This window comes from Hemitrygon akajei, chromosome 5, assembly GCF_048418815.1.
Source record: "Hemitrygon akajei chromosome 5, sHemAka1.3, whole genome shotgun sequence".
Classification (NCBI taxonomy): Eukaryota; Metazoa; Chordata; class Chondrichthyes; order Myliobatiformes; family Dasyatidae; genus Hemitrygon; species Hemitrygon akajei.
In genome coordinates this window covers 76,895,401-76,923,186 of record NC_133128.1, presented here as the reverse complement: position 1 = coordinate 76,923,186, position 27,786 = coordinate 76,895,401, and the positions used below count along the sequence as shown (strand labels likewise).

General features: G+C 39.9%; 1 protein-coding gene across 1 annotated transcript in view; it reads right to left on the bottom strand.

Annotated features, from left to right (window-relative positions):
* Positions 1–27,786, bottom strand: part of LOC140727897 (uncharacterized) — a 193,654-nt gene that overhangs the window by 116,281 nt on the left and 49,587 nt on the right. Inside the window, exons 8-19 of the mRNA XM_073045834.1 lie at positions 23,278–23,322; positions 21,178–21,222; positions 20,237–20,281; positions 18,137–18,181; positions 17,201–17,245; positions 15,084–15,128; positions 14,148–14,192; positions 12,044–12,088; positions 11,103–11,147; positions 4,890–4,934; positions 3,955–3,999; positions 3,003–3,047 (exon numbers count right to left, since the gene is read on the bottom strand). Coding sequence (XP_072901935.1) covers positions 3,003–3,047; positions 3,955–3,999; positions 4,890–4,934; positions 11,103–11,147; positions 12,044–12,088; positions 14,148–14,192; positions 15,084–15,128; positions 17,201–17,245; positions 18,137–18,181; positions 20,237–20,281; positions 21,178–21,222; positions 23,278–23,322 — 540 coding nt within the window. The remainder of the gene's footprint in view (positions 1–3,002; positions 3,048–3,954; positions 4,000–4,889; positions 4,935–11,102; positions 11,148–12,043; positions 12,089–14,147; positions 14,193–15,083; positions 15,129–17,200; positions 17,246–18,136; positions 18,182–20,236; positions 20,282–21,177; positions 21,223–23,277; positions 23,323–27,786) is intronic.

Genomic DNA, 27,786 nt, shown 5'->3' with positions numbered 1-27,786 from the left:
GGACCTTTTGCTCCTGTAGGAAAATTTGGAGTGGATCTAAATCAGGCAGGAGTTCAGCTGTTTCATCACCAGCTCTCAAAACACGTCATCACTGTGGATGTAAGTGTTGCTGGGTGAGCATTATTGAGGTAGGTCGCCATGCTCTTCTTGGCCACCAGTATAATTGAAGTCGGCTTAAAGCAGGTGGGTACCAGTCGCTGCTGAAACCAAAGGTTAAAGATCTCCGTGAACACACCAGCCAGTTAATCAACACAGGTCTTTAGCACTCGGCCATGTCCCCTGTCCAGGCCAGATGTTTTTTGTGGGTTCAGCTCGCACATCAGCCTCAGAAACCGAACTCATGGGATCATCGGGGGATCAGGTGGCAGGAACCGACAGTGTGATTGACGAAACATCACCATTTAACTTAAAGCTACCTGCCACTCATTCAGGTACGCACACTCTGAGTGATGAGGAGCCTGGTGTACAACCAGAGCTGCATGTGGTAGGTTACCATTTCAGAGCTTGGGGAAAGGGGTGACTCCTGCCAGCTCAGCAAAGGCTGAGGACACGTTATTTCCGCTGTAGAGGACTTTGGTGAGAGGAGCAGAGTGTTGCCCTACAAAGGAACGCTGATGGGAGCCTGCAGTGAAATGTCTGGCCCATCGGCAGGTGCAACAGGAAACCTGGGCAGGATGTCATAAAGCATGAGCTGTCCAGCACCATGTGCTCGGAACCTGGAATCCATTCGTTCCAACATGGATGTGCCAGCCAAATCCCTCAGTGGAACCAGCATGCAGCCTCTGGTGACCAAAATCTCAATAGCTTTTGTAGCATAAACAAAGTCTCCCAGTAGTGAAAGCTCAGCTCAGTACTAACTGGTGCCAATGTGGCTGTGAGTACCAGTGTTACAGGTTCTCTTGAAGTTCCCAGTAATTTCCACTTCAGCACATTACTGGAATTGGCTCCACTCTAACCTATATCATGGAGGCTTATCTACTGATAACTCAGGGATTGCTACGGATTAAATGTACCTTGATTCCTTCCAATATATCAAGCAGCAAACCATCAAATTAGACAACTAGCACCTTAATCTTCAGTGAGTTCTTATTAACTTGCTTGGTCCAGGCTGTTAACAATGGAATCCGCAAACACTCAACGATACTTTGTGTTGTAGGGAAGTCCGTCCTCTACGTCCTCACTCGAAAAGCCAAGAGAGGATGCTGTATACCAGTTCAGTTGGAATAAATCAGCCTGCAGCCTCATTTATGGAAAGGTGTGCAGCAAACTCTGACCTGTGGTAGGTATCTCCAGTCCTGAACACAAGGCATTCGGCACCTGGAAGAGGACTGAGAAGTACAAGCCCATGGCTGCTGTGTAGCACATGTGATGAGATGTGTCACTCTTCCCTGCCGATAATGGCAGCTCTGTAAATATGTCAGGAAGCATCCATTGTGGGACAACTTGAAATAGTTTCAGAAATAATTAATCAACATGTATTTCACAAGCCATTGAAAAGTGATTCTGGGGTCCTCCCATTGGCTGAACACTTGATCCTTTCTGTGTGTCAAACACATTACAGCTTCAAGGATGAATCCAACCTGCCAGCTGCATTGATACATTACTATCAGACCTTTACTGATATCATGGTCTGTCTAGTCCTCATGGCTCAATTTCCATTATGACCACTGGGAAAATGACAAACTAGAGTTAAATTGGCACCCATATCCTAAATGGAGAAGTATTGCAAACAAATCTTTCAGCTGGCATTTTGATTGGATCTTCAAATCCTGTTTCCATGCAGATCCCTCTACTTTCTCTTTCTCTGTTCTCTTTCTGTTCTCTTTCTCATCTTTCTCTGTTTTTGATGAATTCCCTGTTGATCTATCCATATGTCAGGCTGAAAATATGCTCTGAACCTTCATTGAATCTCCCTTGCCTAGAGAAAATTGAGAATGGCACTGGGAGATTCCTGACTGTCATTCCATTCCGCTTGACAGGAAGATTTGATTCACACTGATGCTAATCTTAAAAACCTGATTGACATAATGACCAAAGAATGTGGTGAGTTCTATTCCAGTGAATGTGCTTCTTTTTTCCAGGGACCTACTCTGTTTGTGCCCGAGTTTAGTGTGTGATTGCACCACTATTCGCTTCGAATTATAAAAAGAAGTGTTATTTGTAATCAGCCTTCCTTTACAATTAACTTTTGTATGTTGAAATACCAAGTAAGTCCATGTTCTTAATTTGGTGATAGAAGCAAGTGAGGGAACAGTGGGGTGGGAAAAAATATCAAATAAAACACACACAGCAGAATAGTTCAGATATATAGGAAGACGTAAAAAATGCAGTACGCCCGTCACTTCAGTGTAAAACAAACTCTTCCCTGAAACGGAAATGAAACAACTAATTGATTATACGATAATTCCAATTATACTTAACTACAATTGTGCCAATTTCTAGGACTTTTGATAGAAATAGTAACTCAGAGAAAATTATAAAGATCAGGACAGAACTAGACATACTGTATATGACACAAGTTCATTGTTCTCATCCTATTTGAATGGATACATCATTATCTGCAAGAAAGTAGGTTGACCTCCCAGCTAGCATGACATTGCTTCTCCATTAAACAGCTTCCATTGTCTGGAGGGTCAGTAATTAGCATTTGTGGAGCAATCATAAATATTAGGTAGTAGAAAGGAAATAAGAGAAAATTATGTTTTACACAGCTATTTCACAATGTTCAGAATGCACTACTGGAGAAGATGATGGAAGACTTTGCAACTTCAGCTTTCAGGAGGAGATTGGATATATTTTGAAGGTGACATATTTACAGGTTTTGGATGAGAGCAGAATACCAACAATCATTCAATACATGTCTGCAACAATGGATTGGAAACACTGACACTGTACTTATATTTCTATAACTCAATACAACAAATCCTGGTATTTGTTAATTACCTGATTCATGCAAGATTTTACTTACATATGTAATATTTTCAAAGAGTTATTCTCAATACCTGTTGTATGTGTTGGCGATGACGCAGCATTAAAAGTGCTGCTCTCTGCAAAGACAGTAGAAGATCAGAAATAGAAATGTTAGTTTTTGTAGCAGCAGTTTCCTTGCCAGTGCGCTGTACAGATCTATAACAAACTCAAGAGTTTGATGTCAACGCACTAGTTTTGAATTGAAAGTTGTTCAAGTAGAACCATGCTCCAAAACCTGCGTAGTAAACTCACTATTCCCCCATCACAACCCTTGTAAATTTTTGCCACACAGAAAATATGGAAGGGTTTATATTGTGTTGGTCAGACCACATTTTGCCCTGTATCTGAGAAAGAATGTTCTGGCCCCTGGAGAGCATCAAGAGTGAATCTCAAACTTCCTGAACTTCATTTGCCCCTTCATTATTCCCATGACTTATGGATTTACTTTCAAGGACCTTTTATCTGATGTTCTCGATATTTATTGTTTGTTTGTTTGCTTGTTTATTTATTTTCAAAATGTGTTTTTTTTTATTGGCCCAGTTTTATTTCCCTCCTATCAACCATTACATTGCTTCTCTTTTAAATATTTTCCATTGTCTGAAGGGTCTGTGCTCAGCATTTGTGCTGCTAACATAATTCATAGTTTCTAGAATGGAAAGAAGGGAAATTGTTTTTAATATTTTTTACACAGCTGGTTTACAATGTGCAGAATGCACTGCCTGAGAAGACAATGGAAGCCATTGCACATCAGCTTTCATGAGGATATTGGATATATTTCGTAGAGGACATATTTACAGGTTTTAGTTAAGAACAGTATGCGAGAACTCATTTGGTAAATATTGCAAGAACATTGGATTGAAAATACTGATACCATCCTTAATATTTCTGTAACACAATACAGCAAATCCTGGTATTTGTTAATTACCTGATTCATGCAAGATTTTAATTATATATGTAATATTTTGAAAGAGTTATTTTCAATACCTGTTGTATGTGTTGGCGATGATGCAGCATTAAAAGTGCTGCTCTCTGCAAAGACAGTAAAAGATCAGAAACAGAAATGTTAGTTTTTGTAGCAGCAGTTCCCTCGCCGGTGCGCTGTACCGATCTATACCAAGCTCAAGAGTTTGATGTGAATGGGCTGGTTTTGAATTGAAAGTTGTTCAAACAGAACCATGCTCCAAAACCTGCATAGTAAACTCACTATTCCCCCATACAACCTTTGTAAATTTTTGCCACACAGAAAATATGGAAGGGTTTATATTGTGTTGGTCAGGCCACATTTTGCCCTGTATCTGAGAAAAATGTTCTGGCCCCTGGAGAGCATCAAGAGGGAATCTCAAACTTCCTGAACGTCACTTGCCCCATCATTATTCCCATGACTTATGGATTCAATTTCAAGGACCTTTTATCGGATATTCTCGATATTTATTGTTTATTTATTTATTTTCGAAATGTGGTTTTTTTTTGTATTGGCCCAGATTTATTTCCCTCCTATCTACCATTACATTGCTTCTCTTTTAAATAATTTCCACTGTCTGAAGGGTCTGTGCTCAACATTTGTGCTGCTAACATAATTCATAGAGTCTGGAATGGAAAGAAGGGAAAAAAAATTTTTTTACACAGCTGGTTTACAATGTGCAGAATGCACTGCCTGAAAAGACAACGGAAGCCATTGCACATCAGCTTTCATGAGGATATTGGATATATTTTGAAGAGGGCATATTTACAGGTTTTAGTTATGAGCAGTATGCGAGAACTCATTTGGTAAATATTGCAAGAACATTGGATTGAAAATACTGATACCATCCTTAATATTTCTGTAATACAATACAGCAAATCCCGGTATTTGTTAATTATCTGATTCATGCAAGACTTTTCTTATATAAATTATAATTTCAGAGAGTCATTTTCAATACCTGTTGTCTGTCCTGTTGATGACATCCCATTAAGAGTGCTGCTTTCTGCAAAGACAGTAAAAGACCAGAAACTGAAAGGTTAAGTATTGTAGCGGCAGCTCCTTCATAGGTGGTAAGTAGGAAAGATACATAAAGTCCATATACATTCACAACAAAACTCAAGAGTTTTTGTTATCAACAGACTACTTTTGAAGTGAAAATTGTCCAAAAAGAACCAGACTCAGAAACCTGAGTAGTAAACTCACTATTCCTCTTCACAATGCTAATTAAATGTTTGCCACTTAGAAAATATGGAATGTTTCAGGAGATCCTCAGTACTCTAGAAACACTCTGACTCTGGATGGCAGGGTCTAACTTTGGCTACAGTGGCTGCCAGCTTTTTTTGGATCTCAAGCTGGCAAGAAGATTGAAAATCCACCTCTTGCATCTCAACCAGCAGCTTACTGCCATGGCTCTGGATGTGAGACATTTGCTGATGGGGCAGATCAACCATGAGGCATTTCTGCTGAAGCTCAAGATTGGCAAGCATGTGGTATCAATTTAGCTCCATCTTCTTCACTCACCAGAAGTACTATTCATTCTGGGTCATCGCCGGATTTCATCTTACAACCCGAAAGTCAATTGAACTACTGATGTTGTTCTAGACTGGTTAAACCAGTGTGAGAAATTCCTCGTAAAGAAGCCTAAGTCATTACCTCTGGAAATACCTCCTGGGCTTACTTTGAAGACACCTTCTGAGACATCTTCCAGGACTGCATCCAGGACTAGCTCCAAGACAACTTCCGAGACTACCTCTCAGACAACGCCTGCAACTACTTTTGAGACTACTTCTGACATGCCACCTGAAATATCTGTTGAACTTTCTACCTCTAACCCCAATGCATCTGATTTGTCTAGAGTAATTGCCGAATATTCAGGTCTGATGGAGGTCTTCAGCAAGAAAAAGGCTACCACCCCATTGCCTCACCAGGACGACGACTGCACCGTTGATCTGTTGCTGAATACTTGTCCTCCCCAGGGACAGCTCTTCTACCTATCGGCCCCAGATAGAAACAGCATGGAGGACTACATCAAAGAAGCTCTGGTGTCTGAGTATTTCCAAACATCCACATCTCAAGTTCCAAGTAAATTTTATTGTCAAAGTACATATATGTTACCATATACAACAATGAGATTCATTTTCTTGTGGGCATACTCAACAAGTCTATAGAATAATAACCATAGCAGTATCAATGAAAGATCACCCAACTCGGGCGTTCACAGTTCCCTCGCCGGTACACTGTACGGATCTATACCAAACTCAAGAGTTTGATGTCATCGGGCTAGTTTTGAATTGAAAATTGTTCAAATAGAACCATGCTCCAAAACCTGCATAGTAAACTCACTATTCCCCCATCACAACCCTTGTAAATTTTTGCCACACAAAAAATATGGAAGGGTTTATATTGTGTTGGTCAGACCACATTTTGCCCTGTATCTGAGAAAGAATGTTCTGGCCCCTGGAGAGCATCAAGAGGGAATCTCAAACTTCCTGAACTTCACTTGCCCCATCATTATTCCCATGACTTATGGATTCACTTTCAAGGACCTTTTATCTGATGTTTTCGATATTTATTGTTTATTTAATTATATTTGAAATGGTTTTTTTTTGTATTGGCCCAGTTTTATTCCCCTCCTATCTACCATTACATTGCTTCTCTTTTCAATAATTTCCACTGTCTGAAGGATCTGTGCTCAACATTTGTGCTGCTAACATAATTCATAGTTTCTGGAATGGAAGGAAGGGAAATTGTTTTTAATATTTTTTACACAGCTGGTTTACAATGTGCAGAATGCACTGCCTGAGAAGACAACGGAAGCCATTGCACATCAGCTTTCATGAGGACATTGGATATATTTCGAAGAGGACATATTTACAGGTTTTAGTTAAGAGCAGTATGCGAGAACTCATTTGGTAAATATTGCAAGAACATTGGATTGAAAATACTGATACCATCCTTAATATTTCTGTAATACAATACAGAAAATCCTGGTATTTGTTAATTACCTGATTCATGCAAGATTTTACTTATATATGTAATACATAAGTTTGTTGCCAAAGACAACAAACTGTGCACATACACAAAGAAGAAACAATATTTTAGATAAATAAGCAATATATATTGAGAACATGAAATAAAGAGTCCTTGAAAGTGAGTTTAATGGTTGAGAGAACATTTAAATGATGGGTTAAGTTAAGTGATGTAATCCCCTATGGTCAAGAGCCTAATAGTAATAATAGTAATAACATAGGGGTAATAACAGTTCCTAAACCTGGTGGTGCGAGTCCTGAGGTTCTTGTACCTTCTTCCTGAAGGGTGGGGTCCCTAATGATGGATGCTTGTCTCCCACGACACTGCTTAATCAGATTGACTCAAATGTTGGGAAGGCTTTACCCGTGATGGACTGGAGTGTATCCACTACTTTTTGTAGCATTTGCCATTCATGGGGATTGGTGAATCCATGCCAGGCTGTGATGCAGCCAGTCAATATTCTCTCCACTACACACCTACAGAAGTTTGTTACAGTTTTAGATGTCATGCTGAATCTCAGCAAACTCCTAAAGACGTCAGGAAATAGATGTGCTGCCATGCTTCCTCTGAAATACAAACACCAGGAATTTAAAGTTGCTAACCCTCTCCACATACGATCCTCTGAAGAGGACCAGTTCATGGACCTCTGGTTTCGTTCTTCTGAAGTCTATAATCAGCTCCATGGTCTTGCTGACATTGAGTGAGAGGTTGCTGTTATGACACCACTCAGCCATATTTTTAACCTCCCTCCTATATGCTGATTCTTCACCACCTTGGATTCAGCAACGGCAGTGGTATTGTTAGCAAACTTGAATATAGCATTGCAGCTGCGCTGAGCTACACAGTCATAAGTGTAAAGCGTGTAGAGCAGGGGGCAAAGTACACGGCCTTGCGGTGCACCTGTGCTGATGGTAATTGTGGAGGACATGTTGTTGACAATCTGAACTGAGTAGAGTCTTCAAGTGAGGAATTCCAGGACCCAATTTCAGAAGGAGGTTTTGTGGCTTATTGATTAGTTCTGTGGGGATGATGGTATTGAATGCTGAGCTGTAATCAATAAAGATCGTCCTGGTGTCTGCATCTTTGCTGTCCAAATGTTCCAGGGTTGAACGAAGAACCAATAAGATGGCATCTACTGTGGACCTTTTGCTCCTGTAGGAAAATTTGGAGTGGATCTAAATCAGGCAGGAGTTCAGCTGTTTCATCACCAGCTCTCAAAACACGTCATCACTGTGGATGTAAGTGTTGCTGGGTGAGCATTATTGAGGTAGGTCGCCATGCTCTTCTTGGCCACCAGTATAATTGAAGTCGGCTTAAAGCAGGTGGGTACCAGTCGCTGCTGAAACCAAAGGTTAAAGATCCCGGTGAACACACCAGCCAGTTAATCAACACAGGTCTTTAGTACTCGGCCATGTCCCCTGTCCAGGCCAGATGTTTTTTGTGGGTTCAGCTCGCACATCAGCCTCAGAAACCGAACTCATGGGATCATCGGGGGATCAGGTGGCAGGAACCGACAGTGTGATTGACGAAACATCACCATTTAACTTAAAGCTACCTGCCACTCATTCAGGTACGCACACTCTGAGTGATGAGGAGCCTGGTGTACAACCAGAGCTGCATGTGGTAGGTTACCATTTCAGAGCTTGGGGAAAGGGGTGACTCCTGCCAGCTCAGCAAAGGCTGAGGACACGTTATTTCCGCTGTAGAGGACTTTGGTGAGAGGAGCAGAGTGTTGCCCTACAAAGGAATGCTGATGGGAGCCTGCAGTGAAATGTCTGGCCCATCGGCAGGTGCAACAGGAAACCTGGGCAGGATGTCATAAAGCATGAGCTGTCCAGCACCATGTGCTCGGAACCTGGAATCCATTCGTTCCAACATGGATGTGCCAGCCAAATCCCTCAGTGGAACCAGCACGCAGCCTCTGGTGACCAAAATCTCAATAGCTTTTGTAGCATAAACAAAGTCTCCCAGTAGTGAAAGCTCAGCTCAGTACTAACTGGTGCCAATGTGGCTGTGAGTACCAGTGTTACAGGTTCTCTTGAAGTTCCCAGTAATTTCCACTTCAGCACATTACTGGAATTGGCTCCACTCTAACCTATATCATGGAGGCTTATCTACTGATAACTCAGGGATTGCTACGGATTAAATGTACCTTGATTCCTTCCAATATATCAAGCAGCAAACCATCAAATTAGACAACTAGCACCTTAATCTTCAGTGAGTTCTTATTAACTTGCTTGGTCCAGGCTGTTAACAATGGAATCCGCAAACACTCAACGATACTTTGTGTTGTAGGGAAGTCCGTCCTCTACGTCCTCACTCGAAAAGCCAAGAGAGGATGCTGTATACCAGTTCAGTTGGAATAAATCAGCCTGCAGCCTCATTTATGGAAAGGTGTGCAGCAAACTCTGACCTGTGGTAGGTATCTCCAGTCCTGAACACAAGGCATTCGGCACCTGGAAGAGGACTGAGAAGTACAAGCCCATGGCTGCTGTGTAGCACATGTGATGAGATGTGTCACTCTTCCCTGCCGATAATGGCAGCTCTGTAAATATGTCAGGAAGCATCCATTGTGGGACAACTTGAAATAGTTTCAGAAATAATTAATCAACATGTATTTCACAAGCCATTGAAAAGTGATTCTGGGGTCCTCCCATTGGCTGAACACTTGATCCTTTCTGTGTGTCAAACACATTACAGCTTCAAGGATGAATCCAACCTGCCAGCTGCATTGATACATTACTATCAGACCTTTACTGATATCATGGTCTGTCTAGTCCTCATGGCTCAATTTCCATTATGACCACTGGGAAAATGACAAACTAGAGTTAAATTGGCACCCATATCCTAAATGGAGAAGTATTGCAAACAAATCTTTCAGCTGGCGTTTTGATTGGATCTTCAAATCCTGTTTCCATGCAGATCCCTCTACTTTCTCTTTCTCTGTTCTCTTTCTGTTCTCTTTCTCATCTTTCTCTGTTTTTGATGAATTCCCTGTTGATCTATCCATATGTCAGGCTGAAAATATGCTCTGAACCTTCATTGAATCTCCCTTGCCTAGAGAAAATTGAGAATGGCACTGGGAGATTCCTGACTGTCATTCCATTCCGCTTGACAGGAAGATTTGATTCACACTGATGCTAATCTTAAAAACCTGATTGACATAATGACCAAAGAATGTGATGAGTTCTATTCCAGTGAATGTGCTTCTTTTTTCCAGGGACCTACTCTGTTTGTGCCCGAGTTTAGTGTGTGATTGCACCACTATTCGCTTCGAATTATAAAAAGAAGTGTTATTTGTAATCAGCCTTCCTTTACAATTAACTTTTGTATGTTGAAATACCAAGTAAGTCCATGTTCTTAATTTGGTGATAGAAGCAAGTGAGGGAACAGAGGGGTGGGAAAAAATATCAACTAAAACACACACAGCAGAATAGTTCAGATATATAGGAAGACGTAAAAAATGCAGTACGCCCGTCACTTCAGTGTAAAACAAACTCTTCCCTGAAACGGAAATGAAACAACTAATTGATTATACGATAATTCCAATTATACTTAACTACAATTGTGCCAATTTCTAGGACTTTTGATAGAAATAGTAACTCAGAGAAAATTATAAAGATCAGGACAGAACTAGACATACTGTATATGACACAAGTTCATTGTTCTCATCCTATTTGAATGGATACATCATTATCTGCAAGAAAGTAGGTTGACCTCCCAGCTAGCATGACATTGCTTCTCCATTAAACAGCTTCCATTGTCTGGAGGGTCAGTAATTAGCATTTGTGGAGCAATCATAAATATTAGGTAGTAGAAAGGAAATAAGAGAAAATTATGTTTTACACAGCTATTTCACAATGTTCAGAATGCACTACTGGAGAAGATGATGGAAGACTTTGCAACTTCAGCTTTCAGGAGGAGATTGGATATATTTTGAAGGTGACATATTTACAGGTTTTGGATGAGAGCAGAATACCAACAATCATTCAATACATGTCTGCAACAATGGATTGGAAACACTGACACTGTACTTATATTTCTATAACTCAATACAACAAATCCTGGTATTTGTTAATTACCTGATTCATGCAAGATTTTACTTACATATGTAATATTTTCAAAGAGTTATTCTCAATACCTGTTGTATGTGTTGGCGATGACGCAGCATTAAAAGTGCTGCTCTCTGCAAAGACAGTAGAAGATCAGAAATAGAAATGTTAGTTTTTGTAGCAGCAGTTTCCTTGCCGGTGCGCTGTACCGATCTATAACAAACTCAAGAGTTTGATGTCATCGGGCTAGTTTTGAATTGAAAGTTGTTCAAACAGAACCATGCTCCAAAACCTGCGTAGTAAACTCGCTATTCCCCCATCACAACCCTTGTAAATTTTTGCCACAAAGAAAATATGGAAGGGTTTATATTGTGTTGGTCAGACCACATTTTGCCCTGTATCTGAGAAAGAATGTTCTGGCCCCTGGAGAGCGTCAAGAGGGAATCTCAAACATCCTGAACTTCACTTGCCCCTTCATTATTCCCATGACTTATGGATTCAATTTCAAGGACCTTTTATCCGATATTCTCGATATTTATTGTTTATTTATTTATTTTCAAAATGTGATATTTTTGTATTGGCCCAGTTTTATTTCCCTCCTATCAACCATTCCATTGTTTCTCTTTTAAATAATATCCACTGTCTGAAGGATCTGTACTCAACATTTGTGCTGCTAACATAATTCATAGTTTCTGGAATGGAAAAAAGGGAAATTGTTTTTAATATTTTTTACACAGCTGGTTTACAATGTGCAGAATGCACTGACTGAGAAGACAATGGAAGCCATTGCACATCAGCTTTCATGAGGACATTGGATATATTTCGAAGAGGACATATTTACAGGTTTTAGTTAAGAGCAGTATGCGAGAACTCATTTGGTAAATATTGCAAGAACATTGGATTGAAAATACTGATACCATCCTTAATATTTCTGTAATACAATACAGCAAATCCCAGTATTTGTTAATTATCTGATTCATGCAAGACTTTTCTTACATAAATAATATTTTCAGAGAGTCATTTTCAATACCTGTTGTCTGGCTTGTTGATGACATCCCATTAAGTGTGCTGCTTTCTGCAAAGACAGTAAAAGACCAGAAACTGAAAGGTTAAGTATTGTAGCGGCAGCTCCTTCATAGGTGGTAAGTAGGAAATATACATAAAGTCCATATACATTCACAACAAAACTCAAGAGTTTTTGTTATCACCAGACTACTTTTGAAGTGAAAATTGTCCAAAAAGAACCAGACTCAGAAACCTGTGTAGAAAACTCACTATTCCCCTTCACAACCCTACTTAAGTGTTTGCCATTTAGAAAATATGGAATGTTTCAGGTGATCCTCAGTACTCTAGAAACACTCTGACTCTGGATGGCAGGATCTAACTTTGGCTACAGTAGCTGCCAGCTTTTTTTTGGATCTCAGGCTGGCAAGAAGATTGAAAATCCACCTCTTGCATCTCAACCAGCAGCTTACTGCTATGGCTCTGGATGTGAGACATTTGCTGCCAGGGCAGATCAACCATCAAGCATTTCAGCTGAAGCTCAAGATTGACTAGCATATGGAATCAATTTAGCTCCATCTTCTTCGCTCCCCAGAAGTACTATTCATTCTGGGTCATCCCTGGATTTCATCTCACAACCCGAAAGTCAATTGAATTACTGATGTACTCCTAGACTGGTCAAACCAGTGTGAGAAATTCCTTGAAAAGAAGCCTAAGTCATTACCTCTGGAAATACCTCCTGGGCTTACTATGAAGACACCTTCTGAGACATCTTCCAGGACTGCATCCGGGACTAGCTCCAAGACAACTGCCGAGACTACCTCTCAGACAAAGCCTGCAACTACTTTTGAGACTACTTCTGACATGCCACCTGAAATATCTGCTGAACTTTTCGCATCTAACCCCAATCTAGAGTTCTTGCAGAATATTCAGGTCTGATGGAGGTCTTCAGCAAGAAAAAGACTACCACTCTACTGCCTCACCAGGACGACGACGGCACCATTGATCAGTTGCTGAATACTTGTCCTCCCCAGGGACAGCTCTTCTATCTATCGGCCCCAGATAGAAACAGCATGGAGGACTACATCAAAGAAGCTCTGGCATCTGAGTATTTCCAAACATCCACATCTCAAGTTCCAAGTAAATTTTATTGTCAAAGTACATATATGTTACCATATACAACCATGAGATTCATTTCTTGTGGGCATACTCAACAAGTCTATAGAATAATAACCATAGCAGTATCAATGAAAGATCACCCAACTAGGGCGTTCACACTTCCCTCGCCAGTGCACTGTACCAATCTATACCAAACTCAAGAGTTTGATGTCAACGCACTAGTTTTGAATTGAAAGTTGTTCAAACAGAACCATGCTCCAAAACCTGCGTAGTAAACTCACTATTCCCCCATCACAACCCTTGTAAATTTTTGCCACACAGAAAATATGGAAGGGTTTATATTGTGTTGGTCAGACCACATTTTGCCCTGTATCTGAGAAAGAATGTTCTGGCCCCTGGAGAGCATCTAGAGGGAATCTCAAACTTCCTGAACTTCATTTGCCCCTTCATTATTCCCATGACTTATGGATTTACTTTCAAGGACCTTTTATCTGATGTTCTCGATATTTATTGTTTGTTTGTTTGCTTGTTTATTTATTTTCAAAATGTGTTTTTTTTTATTGGCCCAGTTTTATTTCCCTCCTATCAACCATTACATTGCTTCTCTTTTAAATATTTTCCATTGTCTGAAGGGTCTGTGCTCAGCATTTGTGCTGCTAACATAATTCATAGTTTCTAGAATGGAAAGAAGGGAAATTGTTTTTAATATTTTTTACACAGTTGGTTTACAATGTGCAGAATGCACTGCCTGAGAAGACAACGGAAGCCATTGCACATCAGCTTTCATGAGGATATTGGATATATTTCGTAGAGGACATATTTACAGGTTTTAGTTAAGAACAGTATGCGAGAACTCATTTGGTAAATATTGCAAGAACATTGGATTGAAAATACTGATACCATCCTTAATATTTCTGTAACACAATACAGCAAATCCTGGTATTTGTTAATTACCTGATTCATGCAAGATTTTAATTATATATGTAATATTTTGAAAGAGTTATTTTCAATACCTGTTGTATGTGTTGGCGATGATGCAGCATTAAAAGTGCTGCTCTCTGCAAAGACAGTAAAAGATCAGAAACAGAAATGTTAGTTTTTGTAGCAGCAGTTCCCTCGCCGGTGCGCTGTACCGATCTATACCAAGCTCAAGAGTTTGATGTGAATGGGCTGGTTTTGAATTGAAAGTTGTTCAAACAGAACCATGCTCCAAAACCTGCATAGTAAACTCACTATTCCCCCATACAACCCTTGTAAATTTTTGCCACACAGAAAATATGGAAGGGTTTATATTGTGTTGGTCAGGCCACATTTTGCCCTGTATCTGAGAAAGAATGTTCTGGCCCCTGGAGAGCATCAAGAGGGAATCTCAAACTTCCTGAACTTCACTTGCCCCATCATTATTCCCATGACTTATGGATTCAATTTCAAGGACCTTTTATCGGATATTCTCGATATTTATTGTTTATTTATTTATTTTCGAAATGTGTTTTTTTTTTGTATTGGCCCAGATTTATTTCCCTCCTATCTGCCATTACATTGCTTCTCTTTTAAATAATTTCCACTGTCTGAAGGGTCTGTGCTCAACATTTGTGCTGCTAACATAATTCATAGAGTCTGGAATGGAAAGAAGGGAAAAAAAAATTTTTTACACAGCTGGTTTACAATGTGCAGAATGCACTGCCTGAAAAGACAACGGAAGCCATTGCACATCAGCTTTCATGAGGATATTGGATATATTTTGAAGAGGGCATATTTACAGGTTTTAGTTATGAGCAGTATGTGAGAACTCATTTGGTAAATATTGCAAGAACATTGGATTGAAAATACTGATGCCATCCTTAATATTTCGGTAATACAATACAGTAAATCCCAGTATTTGTTAATTGCCTGATTCATGCAAGACTTTTCTTACGAAAATAATATTTTCAGTGAGGCATTTTCAATACCTGTTGTCTGTCCTGTTGATGACATCTCATTAAGAGTGCTGCTTTCTGCAAAGACAGTAAAAGACCAGAAACTGAAAGGTTAAGTATTGTAGCGGCAGCTCCTTCATAGGTGGTAAGTAGGAAATATACATAAAGTCCATATACATTCACAACAAAACTCAAGAGTTTTTGTTATCAACAGACTACTTTTGAAGTGAAAATTGTCCAAAAAGAACCAGACTCAGAAACCTGAGTAGTAAACTCACTATTCCTCTTCACAACGCTAATTAAATGTTTGCCACTTAGAAAATATGGAATGTTTCAGGAGATCCTCAGTACTCTAGAAACACTCTGACTCTGGATGGCAGGGTCTAACTTTGGCTAGAGTGGCTGCCAGCTTTTTTTGGATCTCAAGCTGGCAAGAAGATTGAAAATCCACCTCTTGCATCTCAACCAGCAGCTTACTGCCATGGCTCTGGATGTGAGACATTTGCTGCCAGGGCAGATCAACCATCAAGCATTTCAGCTGAAGCTCAAGACTGGCAAGCATATGGAATCAATTTAGCTCCATCTTCTTCACTCACCAGAAGTACTATTCATTCTGGGTCATCGCTGGATTTCATCTTACAACCCGAAAGTCAATTGAACTACTGATGTTGTTCTAGACTGGATAAACCAGTGTGAGAATTTCCTCGTAAAGAAGCCTAAGTCTTTACCTCTGGAAATACCTCCTGGGCTTACTTTGAAGAAACCTTCTGAGACATCTTCCAGGACTGCATCCGGGACTAGTTACAAGACAACTTCCGAGACTACCTCTCAGACAATGCCTGCAACTACTTTTGAGACTACTTCTGACATGCCACCTGAAATATCTGTTGAACTTTCTACCTCTAACCCCAATGCATCTGATTTGTCTAGAGTAATTGCCGAATATTCAGGTCTGATGGAGGTCTTCAGCAAGAAAAAGGCTACCACCCCATTGCCTCACCAGGACGACGACTGCACCGTTGATCTGTTGCTGAATACTTGTCCTCCCCAGGGACAGCTCTTCTACCTATCGGCCCCAGAGAGAAACAGCATGGAGGACTACATCAAAGAAGCTCTGGTGTCTGAGTATTTCCAAACATCCACATCTCAAGTTCCAAGTAAATTTTATTGTCAAAGTACATATATGTTACCATATACAATCATGAGATTCATTTTCATGTGGGCATACTCAACAAGTCTATAGAATAATAACCATAGCAGTATCAATGAAAGATCACCCAACTAGGGCATTCACACTTCCCTCTCCAGTGCACTGTACCAATCTATACCAAACTCAAGAGTTTGATGTCAACGCGCTAGTTTTGAATTGAAAGTTGTTCAAACAGAACCATGCCCCAAAACCTGCGTAGTAAACTCGCTATTCCCCCATCACAACCCTTGTAAATTTTTGCCACACAGAAAATATGGAAGGGTTTATATTGTGTTGGTCAGACCACATTTTGCCCTGTATCTGAGAAAGAATGTTCTGGCCCCTGGAGAGCATCAAGAGGGAATCTCAAACTTCCTGAACTTCACTTGCCCCTTCATTATTCCCATGACTTATGGATTTACTTTCAAGGACCTTTTATCTGATGTTCTCGATATTTATTGTTTGTTTGTTTGCTTGTTTATTTATTTTCAAAATGTGTTTTTTTTTATTGGCCCAGTTTTATTTCCCTCCTATCAACCATTACATTGCTTCTCTTTTAAATAATTTCCATTGTCTGAAGGGTCTGTGCTCAGCATTTGTGCTGCTAACATAATTCATAGTTTCTGGAATGGAAAGAAGGGAAATTGTTTTTAATATTTTTTACACAGCTGGTTTACAATGTGCAGAATGCACTGCCTGAGAAGACAACGGAAGCCATTGCACATCAGCTTTCATGAGGATATTGGATATATTTCGTAGAGGACATATTTACAGGTTTTAGTTAAGAGCAGTATGCGAGAACTCATTTGGTAAATATTGCAAGAACATTGGATTGAAAATACTGATACCATCCTTAATATTTCTGTAACACAATACAGCAAATCCTGGTATTTGTTAATTACCTGATTCATGCAAGATTTTAATTATATATGTAATATTTTGAAAGAGTTATTTTCAATACCTGTTGTATGTGTTGGCGATGATGCAGCATTAAAAGTGCTGCTCTCTGCAAAGACAGTAAAAGATCAGAAACAGAAATGTTAGTTTTTGTAGCAGCAGTTCCCTCGCCGGTGCGCTGTACCGATCTATACCAAGCTCAAGAGTTTGATGTGAATGGGCTGGTTTTGAATTGAAAGTTGTTCAAACAGAACCATGCTCCAAAACCTGCATAGTAAACTCACTATTCCCCCATACAACCCTTGTAAATTTTTGCCACACAGAAAATATGGAAGGGTTTATATTGTGTTGGTCAGGCCACATTTTGCCCTGTATCTGAGAAAGAATGTTCTGGCCCCTGGAGAGCATCAAGAGGGAATCTCAAACTTCCTGAACTTCACTTGCCCCATCATTATTCCCATGACTTATGGATTCAATTTCAAGGACCTTTTATCGGATATTCTCGATATTTATTGTTTATTTATTTATTTTCGAAATGTGTTTTTTTTTTGTATTGGCCCAGATTTATTTCCCTCCTATCTGCCATTACATTGCTTCTCTTTTAAATAATTTCCACTGTCTGAAGGGTCTGTGCTCAACATTTGTGCTGCTAACATAATTCATAGAGTCTGGAATGGAAAGAAGGGAAAAAAAAATTTTTTACACAGCTGGTTTACAATGTGCAGATTGCACTGCCTGAAAAGACAACGGAAGCCATTGCACATCAGCTTTCATGAGGATATTGGATATATTTTGAAGAGGGCATATTTACAGGTTTTAGTTATGAGCAGTATGTGAGAACTCATTTGGTAAATATTGCAAGAACATTGGATTGAAAATACTGATGCCATCCTTAATATTTCGGTAATACAATACAGTAAATCCCAGTATTTGTTAATTGCCTGATTCATGCAAGACTTTTCTTACGAAAATAATATTTTCAGTGAGGCATTTTCAATACCTGTTGTCTGTCCTGTTGATGACATCTCATTAAGAGTGCTGCTTTCTGCAAAGACAGTAAAAGACCAGAAACTGAAAGGTTAAGTATTGTAGCGGCAGCTCCTTCATAGGTGGTAAGTAGGAAAGATACATAAAGTCCATATACATTCACAACAAAACTCAAGAGTTTTTGTTATCAACAGACTACTTTTGAAGTGAAAATTGTCCAAAAAGAACCAGACTCAGAAACCTGAGTAGTAAACTCACTATTCCTCTTCACAACGCTAATAAAATGTTTGCCACTTAGAAAATATGGAATGTTTCAGGAGATCCTCAATACTCTAGAAACACTCTGACTCTGGATGGCAGGGTCTAACTTTGGCTAGAGTGGCTGCCAGCTTTTTTTGGATCTCAAGCTGGCAAGAAGATTGAAAATCCACCTCTTGCATCTCAACCAGCAGCTTACTGCCATGGCTCTGGATGTGAGACATTTGCTGCCAGGGCAGATCAACCATCAAGCATTTCAGCTGAAGCTCAAGACTGGCAAGCATATGGAATCAATTTAGCTCCATCTTCTTCACTCACCAGAAGTACTATTCATTCTGGGTCATCGCTGGATTTCATCTTACAACCCGAAAGTCAATTGAACTACTGATGTTGTTCTAGACTGGTTAAACCAGTGTGAGAAATTCCTCGTAAAGAAGCCTAAGTCATTACCTCTGGAAATACCTCCTGGGCTTACTTTGAAGACACCTTCTGAGACATCTTCCAGGACTGCATCCAGGACTAGCTCCAAGACAACTGCCGAGACTACCTCTCAGACAACGCCTGCAACTACTTTTGAGACTACTTCTGACATGCCACCTGAAATATCTGTTGAACTTTCTACCTCTAACCCCAATGCATCTGATTTGTCTAGAGTAATTGCCGAATATTCAGGTCTGATGGAGGTCTTCAGCAAGAAAAAGGCTACAACCCCATTGCCTCACCAGGACGACGACTGCACCATTGATCTGTTGCTGAATACTTGTCCTCCCCAGGGACAGCTCTTCTACCTATCGGCCCCAGAGAGAAACAGCATGGAGGACTACATCAAAGAAGCTCTGGCGTCTGAGTATTTCCAAACATCCACATCTCAAGTTCCAAGTAAATTTTATTGTCAAAGTACATATATGTTACCATATACAACAATGAGATTCATTTTCTTGTGGGCATACTCAACAAGTCTATAGAATAATAACCATAGCAGTATCAATGAAAGATCACCCAACTCGGGCGTTCACAGTTCCCTTGCCGGTACACTGTACGGATCTATACCAAACTCAAGAGTTTGATGTCATCGGGCTAGTTTTGAATTGAAAGTTGTTCAAATAGAACCATGCTCCAAAACCTGCGTAGTAAACTCACTATTCCCCCATCACAACCCTTGTAAATTTTTGCCACACAAAAAATATGGAAGGGTTTATATTGTGTTGGTCAGACCACATTTTGCCCTGTATCTGAGAAAGAATTTTCTGGCCCCTGGAGAGCATCAAGAGTGAATCTCAAACTTCCTGAACTTCACTTGCCCCTTCATTATTCCCATGACTTATGGATTCACTTTCAAGGACCTTTTATCTGATGTTTTCGATATTTATTGTTTATTTATTTATATTTGAAATGGTTTTTTTTTTGTATTGGCCCAGTTTTATTCCCCTCCTATCTACCATTACATTGCTTCTCTTTTCAATAATTTCCACTGTCTGAAGGATCCGTGCTCAACATTTGTGCTGCTAACATAATTCATAGTTTCTGGAATGGAAAGAAGGGAAAAATTTTTTTTTACACAGCTGGTTTACAATGTGCAGAATGCACTGACTGAGAAGACAACAGAAGCCATTGCAAGTCAGCTTTCATGAGGACATTGGATATATTTCGAAGAGGACATATTTACAGGTTTTAGTTAAGAGCAGTATGCGAGAACTCATTTGGTAAATATTGCAAGAACATTGGATTGAAAATACTGATACCATCCTTAATATTTCTGTAATACAATACAGAAAATCCTGGTATTTGTTAATTACCTGATTCATGCAAGATTTTAATTATATATGTAATATTTTGAAAGAGTTATTTTCAATACCTGTTGTATGTGTTGGCGATGATGCAGCATTAAAAGTGCTGCTCTCTGCAAAGACAGTAAAAGATCAGAAACAGAAATGTTAGTTTTTGTAGCAGCAGTTCCCTCGCCGGTGCGCTGCACCGATCTATAACAAACTCAAGAGTTTGATGTCATCGGGCTAGTTTTGAATTGAAAGTTGTTCAAACAGAACCATGCTCCAAAACCTGCATAGTAAACTCACTATTCCTCCATCACAACCCTTGTAAATTTTTGCCACAGAGAAAATATGGAAGGGTTTATATTGTGTTGGTCAGGCCACATTTTGCCCTATATCTGAGAAAGAATGTTCTGGCCCCTGGAGAGCATCAAGAGGGAATCTCAAACTTCCTGAACTTCATTTGCCCCATCATTATTCCCATGACTTATGGATTCACTTTCAAGGACCTTTTATCTGATGTTCTTAATATTTATTGTTTATTTATTTATATTTGAAATGGTTTTTTTTTGTATTGGCCCAGTTTTATTCCCCTCCTATCTACCATTACATTGCTTCTCTTTTCAATAATTTCCACTGTCTGAAGGATCCGTGCTCAACATTTGTGCTGCTAACATAATTCATAGTTTCTGGAATGGAAAGAAGGGAAATTGTTTTTAATATTTTTTACACAGCTAGTTTACAATGTGCAGAATGCACTGACTGAGAAGACAACGGAAGCCATTGCACATCAGCTTTCATGAGGACATTGGATATATTTCGAAGAGGACATATTTACAGGTTTTAGTTAAGAGCAGTATGCGAGAACTCATTTGGTAAATATTGCAAGAACTTTGGATTGAAAATACTGATACCATCCTTAATATTTCTGTAATACAATACAGCAAATCCCAGTATTTGTTAATTGCCTGATTCATGCAAGACTTTTCTTACAAAAATAATATTTTCAGTGAGGCATTTTCAATACCTGTTGTCTGTCCTGTTGATGACATCTCATTAAGAGTGCTGCTTTCTGCAAAGACAGTAAAAGACCAGAAACTGAAAGGTTAAGTATTGTAGCGGCAGCTCCTTCATAGGTGGTAAGTAGGAAAGATACATAAAGTCCATATACATTCACAACAAAACTCAAGAGTTTTTGTTATCAACAGACTACTTTTGAAGTGAAAATTGTCCAAAAAGAACCAGACTCAGAAACCTGAGTAGTAAACTCACTATTCCTCTTCACAACGCTAATAAAATGTTTGCCACTTAGAAAATATGGAATGTTTCAGGAGATCCTCAGTACTCTAGAAACACTCTGACTCTGGATGGCAGGGTCTAACTTTGGCTAGAGTGGCTGCCAGCTTTTTTTGGATCTCAAGCTGGCAAGAAGATTGAAAATCCACCTCTTGCATCTCAACCAGCAGCTTACTGCCATGGCTCTGGATGTGAGACATTTGCTGCCAGGGCAGATCAACCATCAAGCATTTCAGCTGAAGCTCAAGACTGGCAAGCATATGGAATCAATTTAGCTCCATCTTCTTCACTCACCAGAAGTACTATTCATTCTGGGTCATCGCTGGATTTCATCTTACAACCCGAAAGTCAATTGAACTACTGATGTTGTTCTAGACTGGTTAAACCAGTGTGAGAAATTCCTCGTAAAGAAGCCTAAGTCATTACCTCTGGAAATACCTCCTGGGCTTACTTTGAAGACACCTTCTGAGACATCTTCCAGGACTGCATCCAGGACTAGCTCCAAGACAACTGCCGAGACTACCTCTCAGACAACGCCTGCAACTACTTTTGAGACTACTTCTGACATGCCACCTGAAATATCTGTTGAACTTTCTACCTCTAACCCCAATGCATCTGATTTGTCTAGAGTAATTGCCGAATATTCAGGTCTGATGGAGGTCTTCAGCAAGAAAAAGGCTACCACCCCATTGCCTCACCAGGACGACGACTGCACCGTTGATCTGTTGCTGAATACTTGTCCTCCCCAGGGACAGCTCTTCTACCTATCGGCCCCAGAGAGAAACAGCATGGAGGACTACATCAAAGAAGCTCTGGCGTCTGAGTATTTCCAAACATCCACATCTCAAGTTCCAAGTAAATTTTATTGTCAAAGTACATATATGTTACCATATACAACAATGAGATTCATTTTCTTGTGGGCATACTCAACAAGTCTATAGAATAATAACCATAGCAGTATCAATGAAAGATCACCCAACTCGGGCGTTCACAGTTCCCTTGCCGGTACACTGTACGGATCTATACCAAACTCAAGAGTTTGATGTCATCGGGCTAGTTTTGAATTGAAAGTTGTTCAAATAGAACCATGCTCCAAAACCTGCGTAGTAAACTCACTATTCCCCCATCACAACCCTTGTAAATTTTTGCCACACAAAAAATATGGAAGGGTTTATATTGTGTTGGTCAGACCACATTTTGCCCTGTATCTGAGAAAGAATTTTCTGGCCCCTGGAGAGCATCAAGAGTGAATCTCAAACTTCCTGAACTTCACTTGCCCCTTCATTATTCCCATGACTTATGGATTCACTTTCAAGGACCTTTTATCTGATGTTTTCGATATTTATTGTTTATTTATTTATATTTGAAATGGTTTTTTTTTTGTATTGGCCCAGTTTTATTCCCCTCCTATCTACCATTACATTGCTTCTCTTTTCAATAATTTCCACTGTCTGAAGGATCCGTGCTCAACATTTGTGCTGCTAACATAATTCATAGTTTCTGGAATGGAAAGAAGGGAAAAATTTTTTTTTACACAGCTGGTTTACAATGTGCAGAATGCACTGACTGAGAAGACAACAGAAGCCATTGCAAGTCAGCTTTCATGAGGACATTGGATATATTTCGAAGAGGACATATTTACAGGTTTTAGTTAAGAGCAGTATGCGAGAACTCATTTGGTAAATATTGCAAGAACATTGGATTGAAAATACTGATACCATCCTTAATATTTCTGTAATACAATACAGAAAATCCTGGTATTTGTTAATTACCTGATTCATGCAAGATTTTAATTATATATGTAATATTTTGAAAGAGTTATTTTCAATACCTGTTGTATGTGTTGGCGATGATGCAGCATTAAAAGTGCTGCTCTCTGCAAAGACAGTAAAAGATCAGAAACAGAAATGTTAGTTTTTGTAGCAGCAGTTCCCTCGCCGGTGCGCTGCACCGATCTATAACAAACTCAAGAGTTTGATGTCATCGGGCTAGTTTTGAATTGAAAGTTGTTCAAACAGAACCATGCTCCAAAACCTGCATAGTAAACTCACTATTCCTCCATCACAACCCTTGTAAATTTTTGCCACAGAGAAAATATGGAAGGGTTTATATTGTGTTGGTCAGGCCACATTTTGCCCTATATCTGAGAAAGAATGTTCTGGCCCCTGGAGAGCATCAAGAGGGAATCTCAAACTTCCTGAACTTCATTTGCCCCATCATTATTCCCATGACTTATGGATTCACTTTCAAGGACCTTTTATCTGATGTTCTCAATATTTATTGTTTATTTATTTATATTTGAAATGGTTTTTTTTTGTATTGGCCCAGTTTTATTCCCCTCCTATCTACCATTACATTGCTTCTCTTTTCAATAATTTCCACTGTCTGAAGGATCCGTGCTCAACATTTGTGCTGCTAACATAATTCATAGTTTCTGGAATGGAAAGAAGGGAAATTGTTTTTAATATTTTTTACACAGCTAGTTTACAATGTGCAGAATGCACTGACTGAGAAGACAACGGAAGCCATTGCACATCAGCTTTCATGAGGACATTGGATATATTTCGAAGAGGACATATTTACAGGTTTTAGTTAAGAGCAGTATGCGAGAACTCATTTGGTAAATATTGCAAGAACATTGGATTGAAAATACTGATACCATCCTTAATATTTCTGTAATACAATACAGCAAATCCTGGTATTTGTTAATTACCTGATTCATGCAAGATTTTACTTATATATGTAATACATAAGTTTGTTGCCAAAGACAACAAACTGTGCACATACACAAAGAAGAAACAATATTTTAAATAAATAAGCAATATATATTGAGAACATGAAATAAAGAGTCCTTGAAAGTGAGTTTAATGGTTGAGAGAACATTTAAATGATGGGTTAAGTTAAGTGATGTAATCCCCTATGGTCAAGAGCCTAATAGTAATAATAGTAATAACATAGGGGTAATAACAGTTCCTAAACCTGGTGGTGCGAGTCCTGGGGTTCTTGTACCTTCTTCCTGAAGGGCGGGGTCCCTAATGATGGATGCTTGTCTCCCACGACACTGCTTAATCAGATTGACTCAAATGTTGGGAAGGCTTTACCCATGATGGACTGGAGTGTATCCACTACTTTTTGTAGCATTTGCCATTCATGGGGATTGGTGAATCCATGCCAGGCTGTGATGCAGCCAGTCAATATTCTCTCCACTACACACCTACAGAAGTTTGTTACAGTTTTAGATGTCATGCTGAATCTCAGCAAACTCCTAAAGACGTCAGGAAATAGATGTGCTGCCATGCTTCCTCTGAAATACAAACACCAGGAATTTAAAGTTGCTAACCCTCTCCACATACGATCCTCTGAAGAGGACCAGTTCATGGACCTCTGGTTTCGTTCTTCTGAAGTCTATAATCAGCTCCATGGTCTTGCTGACATTGAGTGAGAGGTTGCTGTTATGACACCACTCAGCCATATTTTTAACCTCCCTCCTATATGCTGATTCTTCACCACCTTGGATTCAGCAATGGCAGTGGTATTGTTAGCAAACTTGAATATAGCATTGCAGCTGCGCTGAGCTACACAGTCATAAGTGTAAAGCGTGTAGAGCAGGGGGCAAAGTACGCGGCCTTGCGGTGCACCTGTGCTGATGGTAATTGTGGAGGACATGTTGTTGACAATCTGAACTGAGTAGAGTCTTCAAGTGAGGAATTCCAGGACCCAATTTCAGAAGGAGGTTTTGAGGCTTATTGATTAGTTCTGTGGGGATGATGGTATTGAATGCTGAGCTGTAATCAATAAAGATCGTCCTGGTGTCTGCATCTTTGCTGTCCAAGTGTTCCAGGGTTGAGCGAAGAACCAATAAGTTGGCATCTATTTGCTCCTGTAGTAAAATTTGTAGTGGATCTAAATCAGGCAGGAGTTCAGCTGTTTCATCACCAGCTCTCAAAACACGTCGTCACTGTGGATGTAAGTGTTGCTGGGTGAGCATTATTGAGGTAGGTCGCCATGCTCTTCTTGGCCACCAGTATAATTGAAGTCGGCTTAAAGCAGGTGGGTACCAGTCGCTGCTGAAACCAAAGGTTAAAGATCTCCGTGAACACACCAGCCAGTTAATCAACACAGGTCTTTAGCACTCGGCCATGTCCCCTGTCCAGGCCAGATGTTTTTTGTGGGTTCAGCTCGCACATCAGCCTCAGAAACCGAACTCATGGGATCATCGGGGGATCAGGTGGCAGGAACCGACAGTGTGATTGACGAAACATCACCATTTAACTTAAAGCTACCTGCCACTCATTCAGGTACGCACACTCTGAGTGATGAGGAGCCTGGTGTACAACCAGAGCTGCATGTGGTAGGTTACCATTTCAGAGCTTGGGGAAAGGGGTGACTCCTGCCAGCTCAGCAAAGGCTGAGGACACGTTATTTCCGCTGTAGAGGACTTTGGTGAGAGGAGCAGTGTTGCCCTACAAAGGAACGCTGATGGGAGCCTGCAGTGAAATGTCTGGCCCATCGGCAGGTGCAACAGGAAACCTGGGCAGGATGTCATAAAGCATGAGCTGTCCAGCACCATGTGCTCGGAACCTGGAATCCATTCGTTCCAACATGGATGTGCCAGCCAAATCCCTCAGTGGAACCAGCACGCAGCCTCTGGTGACCAAAATCTCAATAGCTTTTGTAGCATAAACAAAGTCTCCCAGTAGTGAAAGCTCAGCTCAGTACTAACTGGTGCCAATGTGGCTGTGAGTACCAGTGTTACAGGTTCTCTTGAAGTTCCCAGTAATTTCCACTTCAGCACATTACTGGAATTGGCTCCACTCTAACCTATATCATGGAGGCTTATCTACTGATAACTCAGGGATTGCTATGGACTAAATGTACCTTGATTCCTTCCAATATATCAAGCAGCAAACCATCAAATTAGACTAATAGCACCTTAATCTTCAGTGAGTTCTTATTAACTTGCTTGGTCCAGGCCGTTAACAATGGAATCCGCAAACACTCAACGATACTTTGTGTTGTAGGGAAGTCCGTCCTCTACGTCCTCACTCGAAAAGCCAAGAGAGGATGCTGTTTACCAGTTCAGTTGGAATAAATCAGCCTGCAGCCTCATTTATGGAAAGGTGTGCAGCAAACTCTGACCTGTGGTAGGTATCTCCAGTCCTGAACACGAGGCATTCGGCACCTGGAAGAGGACTGAGAAGTACAAGCCCATGGCTGCTGTGTAGCACATGTGATGAGATGTGTCACTCTTCCCTGCCAATAATGGCAGCTCTGTAAATATGTCAGGAAGCATCCACTGTGGGACAACTTGAAATAGTTTCAGAAATAATTTATCAACATGTATTTCACAAGCCATTGAAAAGTGATTCTGGGGTCCTCCCGTTGGCTGAACACTTGATCCTTTCTGTGTGTCAAACACATTACAGCTTCAAGGATGAATTCAACCTGCCAGCTGCATTGATACATTACTATCAGACGTTTACTGATATCATGGTCTGTCTAGTCCTCATGGCTCAATTTCCATTATGACCACTGGGAAAATGACAAACTAGAGTTAAATTGGCATCCATATCCTAAATGGAGAAGTATTGCAAGCAAATCTGTCAGCTGGCATTTTGATTGGATCTTCAAATCCTGTTTCCATGCAGATCCCTCTACCACTTCTTTCTCTGTTTTTGATGAATTCCCTGTTGATCTATCCATATGTCAGGCTGAAAATATGCTCTGAACCTTCATCGAATCTCCCTTGCCTAGAGAAAAGTGAGAATGGCACTGGGAGATTCCTGACTGTCATTCCATTCCGCTTGAGAGGAAGATTTGATTCACACTGATGCTAATCTTAAAAACCTGATTAACATAATAACCAAAGAATGTGATGAGTTCTATTCCAGTGTGTGTGCTTCTGCTTTCCAGGGACCTACTCTGTCTGTGCCCGAGTTCTGTGTGTGATTGCACCACTATTGGTCTAGAATTATGAAAAAAAAGATTTATTTGCAATCAGCCTTCCTTTACAATTAACTTTTGTATGTTGAAATAATAAATAAATCCATGTTCTTAATTTCGTGATAGAAGCAAGTGAGGGTGGGAAAAAATATCAACTAAAAACACACAGCAGATTAGTTCAGATATATAGGAAGACGTAAAAAATGCAGTATGCCCGTCACTTCAGTGTAAAACAAACTCTTCCCCGAAACGGAAATGAAACAACTAATTGATTATACTATAATTCCAACTAAACTTAACTATAATCGTGTCATTTAAATGATTCATCTTAAAAAAGAAGTTAATCTCTTCTGTGTTTTATTTGTATAATTTATCATCAGGATATATTTATTGACAA